The sequence below is a fragment of the Anguilla anguilla genome, chromosome 16 (assembly GCF_013347855.1).
Source record: "Anguilla anguilla isolate fAngAng1 chromosome 16, fAngAng1.pri, whole genome shotgun sequence".
NCBI lineage: Eukaryota > Metazoa > Chordata > Actinopteri > Anguilliformes > Anguillidae > Anguilla > Anguilla anguilla.
Genome location: NC_049216.1, coordinates 34612392 through 34616771, shown reverse-complemented (window position 1 = coordinate 34616771; position 4380 = coordinate 34612392). Strand labels below are relative to the sequence as shown.

General features: G+C 52.4%; 1 protein-coding gene across 2 annotated transcripts in view; it reads left to right on the top strand.

The window, feature by feature from the left end:
• The window catches only part of cpt1aa (carnitine palmitoyltransferase 1Aa (liver)), a 28964-nt gene extending 26318 nt beyond the window's left edge, over positions 1–2646 (top strand). For both annotated transcript variants that reach the window (XM_035395589.1, XM_035395588.1), the window contains exons 16-19: positions 536–688; positions 1035–1148; positions 1385–1477; positions 2364–2646. In XM_035395589.1, coding sequence (XP_035251480.1) covers positions 536–688; positions 1035–1148; positions 1385–1477; positions 2364–2450 — 447 coding nt within the window. In that variant the 3' untranslated portion in view covers positions 2451–2646. The remainder of the gene's footprint in view (positions 1–535; positions 689–1034; positions 1149–1384; positions 1478–2363) is intronic.
• Positions 2647–4380: the final 1734 nt, after the last annotated feature.

Below are 4380 nucleotides of genomic sequence, written 5' to 3'. Positions count from 1 at the left end.
CGCTCTGCGCAGCACGCCGACGCTGCTGTCTGTCCTGCGTTAGCATGGTTTATCCTCCAGGGGGCGTCCTTTGTCCATTATAACATGCTGTGGTGAATATGCCACATGGTCACTCTGTATGTAATGCAAACATAATGAATTTGTTAAATAACCAACATTGGCTGAAGCGTATCACGTTAATTAGGTTGCACTTAACAACCCCCCCACCCCTCCGGTCTTTGTGTCAGCCCCCCCACTGCCCCCCAGCAGTATTGGCTGTGGGTATCTTCACCACCGCGTGGTGTACTGTACTCAGGGGATGGAATTCTGGGAACTCCATGACCCCCCCAAACAGAAAGCTCATCACATGGCTGATCCTTTGATTCCGGGAGAGCAGGAGAATGTGATAAATGTAAAAATACTCTCTCCCTCCCTCTCTTTCTCTCTCCCTCTCTGTCTCCATCCCCCTCTCTCTTTCTCTCCCTCTCTCCCCTCTTTCTCCCTCTCTCTCCCTCTGTCTCTCTCTTCTCCCTCCCTCTCTCCCTCCCTCCCTCAGAGAGAGAGCAGGATGAAGCTGTTCAAGGCTGCGGCAGAGAAGCACCAGCAGCTGTACCGGCTGGCGATGACGGGGAAGGGCATCGACCGCCACCTCTTCTGCCTGTACGTGGTGTCCAAATACCTGGGGGTGGACTCGCCCTTCCTCAAAGAGGTGAGGAGCCCTCCCCGCCTCGTCCTGCCGCGGAATCTCCCTGACTCTGTCACTTCACCGTATCCATGAGTCCAGGCCGGGCGAGTTAGATGGGATCTGATTGTTGATTTCAGTCTCTTAAATGCTTCATGTACCTGAATGGCCAAATACTGTAGCCTCATGGTTTCCAAGGCCCAACATGGCTGCCGGCAGAAAGAAAGCCCCAGAAAAGAGTGGAGTCTCAGTTTGCAGTTCGATTTTAAGGCTCTGTCGTGTGCGCGTCCCTGTTGTCGTGGAAACGGAGATCTGGAGGCGTGGCCGCGGCGCGCAGCTCATGAATATGCATGACTCTGCCGTGTCCCCGCAGGTCCTGTCGGAGCCCTGGAGGCTGTCCACCAGCCAGACCCCCCTCCAGCAGGTGGAGCTGTTCGACCTGGTGAAGCACCCTGAGCTTGTGTCCAGCGGGGGCGGCTTCGGCCCGGTGAGTCACAGTGCCCTCCTCTTCCTCATCATCCTCCTCCTCCTCCTCGTCCTTTTCCTCCTCCCGATGGCTCTCACTCATTAGTGTGTGGATGGAAAGATCACGTCCCCGTTTATGTTTGTGTAGCTTTGTGTAGAAGTAGCCTGGTGGAGGAGACTGAGCAGGCCAGTGTTCAGATGAAGGTGCTCAATGAATTTGTTTTTCATGCTGATGTTTCATTGGTCCATTTTGGTCAGGTGGCTGATGATGGCTACGGAGTGTCTTACATCATCCTGGGAGAAAACCTGATAAACTTCCACATCTCCAGTAAGCTGTCCAGCCCAGAGACGGTGAGGAGAGAACAGGAACACCCCTACCTTTCCCACAAGGCCTGGTCGCCTAGGAAACGGCAGCCCTGCTTACACACACGCGCACATATACACACACTCGTGTACGCACGCACACACACACAAACAGACACACGCATGCACACAAACGTGCAAACACGCACACACGTAAACACGCGCACACACCCACACACGGTAACTTACAGCCAGGTATTCCCCAAAGCAGCTCTGTTAAGTACTTAAGGGCTGGAGGGCGCAATGGCTGTGTCACTTCTTAAGAATTGAACCTGCAACCCACTCAGTTACAAGCCCAGTTCTACTACACTGGCACGCCTGAATTTATTCCATGTTTCAAAGACCAGACCTATGGTAAGAGAGAGAGAAGAGCACACAGTATATAGTCATGTAGGTACATGCACTGGGTGGAAATACTGTGTGTAGATTTACATCGATATTTATTAATTTTGCAGGCACTGTTATCTAGAGCGACATTCGTGTAGACAAAACATGCAGTATACCTGCGACATACCCATGGCAAACACACATACAGATCAGGCAGCCATCGCAAGTCACTCAGTGTTTATTGACTTCTGGTTATTTCTGATAACTGTAGATTATCGGCTGTAGATTGCATAACATGAGCTGTTTGATAAGCAGGCAGGTCTTACACAAGGCGGCTTGCTTGGCTTATGCGTTATGTTATATAATAATGTACACTGAGGACCTTGCTCAAGAGTACCTCTCTGTGCCACTAAATCTCCCCGTCACATGGTCCTGGACCCTGGTCACCATACTGCCCCCCCCCCCCCCCCCCCCCCCCCCACCCCCCCCAAGCTCAGATCTTGCTAACTCTCTTGTTCTTTCTCACCCCCCCCCTCCCCCCCCCCAGGACTCGCAGCGCTTTGGAGAAAACATCAAACAGGCCATGCTGGACATCCTGGAGCTCTTTCAGCTCAACAACATCGCCAAGAAGTGATCGCTGCGCTCCTCGCAAAAAAATACATTTTAAAAAACCCGTAAAAGGAAATGCGTTTTAGCAGGAGAAAACAAGGCCCTCAAAAACCAACGAATATCATCTTCCCTCGGCCTGCTTTTGTGGGATGAAATCAAAAAAAATGATATGTTTTAAAAAAATTGTTTTAAAAAAAAAAAAAAATAGGAAAAAAGAAAACTGGTTACAAAAAGAAAACGGTTGAAGATTTTATGAAGAAGTTGCGTTGGTAATAGGGAAGTGTGGGATGTGGGTGAGAAGTTATTGTTTTAGTGTTTTTTGGCAGGGAGAGATACCCAGACGCACTCTGTGAGATTACATACGCTGGTGCCTTAATCGCCTCATGTTCCTATGGCTAGTATGGGCGGGGGGGGGGGGGGGGGAGCGAGTGGAAGGGGTGTGGCCAGTTAATGACCCGTCTTCTAATGGTGAGTGAGGGGAGCGGGGAATATGACAGGAAGGGGTGTGGCCAGTTAATGACCCAGTCTTCTAATGGTGAGTGAGGGGGGCGGGGAATATGACAGGAAGGGGTGTGGCCAGTTAATGACCCTGTATTCTAATGGTGAGTGAGGGGGTGGGCAGTTTGACAGGAAGGGGTGTGGCTAATTAATGAGCTCATCTAATAGTGAGAGTGGGGGTGTGGAATATAACAGGAAGGGGTGTGGCCAGTTAACAACCTTATCTCCTAATGGTCTAATGGGGCATGGGGGGGGGGGTGGGGAATATGACAGGAAAGGGTGTGGCCAGTTAACGACCTTATCTCCTAATGGTGTAGAGGGGGGCGGGGAATGTGACAGGAAGGGGTGTGGCCAGTAGACAGGTGGCAGCAGTGATAGTCTATAGAGCCTCCTGCTCTGTCACTGTAATGTGTGTACAGTGATGAATAATTGTTGTTATTATTATTTTATTATAATTTTTTTTCTTTTAGTTGCTCTTATGACATCAAGTAATGCATTTTGATCTTTGTGTTTGTTTCTCATGCTCAGGTTTTAGACGTGCTAGTGTAAATGCCACTGAAAGGGCACTTTGGCTTGTGTAGGGTGGGAATGTTTAGGGGGAGGGGGCGGTGGGGTTTGGGAGGGTTGGGGGCGGGGGGTTTGGTTTTAGAGGGGATAGCTGCAGGCATCCAAGCCTGTGGGAGGCGCTCTTGCAGATTTTTGGGCACTTTGTGTGTGTGGCCCCGGACGGAAACGGCTCCCAGAATGCACAGCGGTTATGAGCTGCACCAGGGCGCTCCGCTAGCAGGTTAGCGTGGTGAGCTGCAGCCACCGACAGGGACCTGGGGGGGGTCACCCTTCTTCCCGTAGGGCCCCGTGGGACCACGCTTTTCCAGTGGGGGCGTGGCGCTTGGCTGACGGGCTGTGGATTGGTCAGGGTGGACAGGTCCAAAATCGGTCCTAAATCTGTCCTGAATCGGTCCTGAATCGGTCCTGAATCGGTCCTGAATAGGTCCTAAATCAGTCCTGAATCGGTCCTGAATAGGTCCTAAATCAGCAGCGGTCCTGTCTCCTCCAGTCCGCCAGCTCTCGTCCCCCTGGGCCCACCGGTTCCTGGGGACGGTTCGGTGACGTATGGGACTGCAGGGGCGAGGGTCTGTTTGGGGACGGGGGACGGGGGGAGAGGGGTAGAGGGGTTTGCTTGCACGTTTTTCGGGACGGTTCCGTTCTGACGCCGACGCGATGTGGAAACGCGCGGTGTGAACGCGTGGCTCGTCCAGCACTAGTCTCTCCGCCTCGTACACAGGCCCGGGTACGAGGAGAACCTCCTCGGGGGCTGCATATGAAGAAATGAGCTTTTCCATGGCACCCCACCATCCCCCCCCCCACCCCCACCCCCCCTCCCCACCCTATCCCACCATCACCGTACAACACTTCGGCTCGTTCTACTTTTAGCCACTTATTTAACAGACATTTAC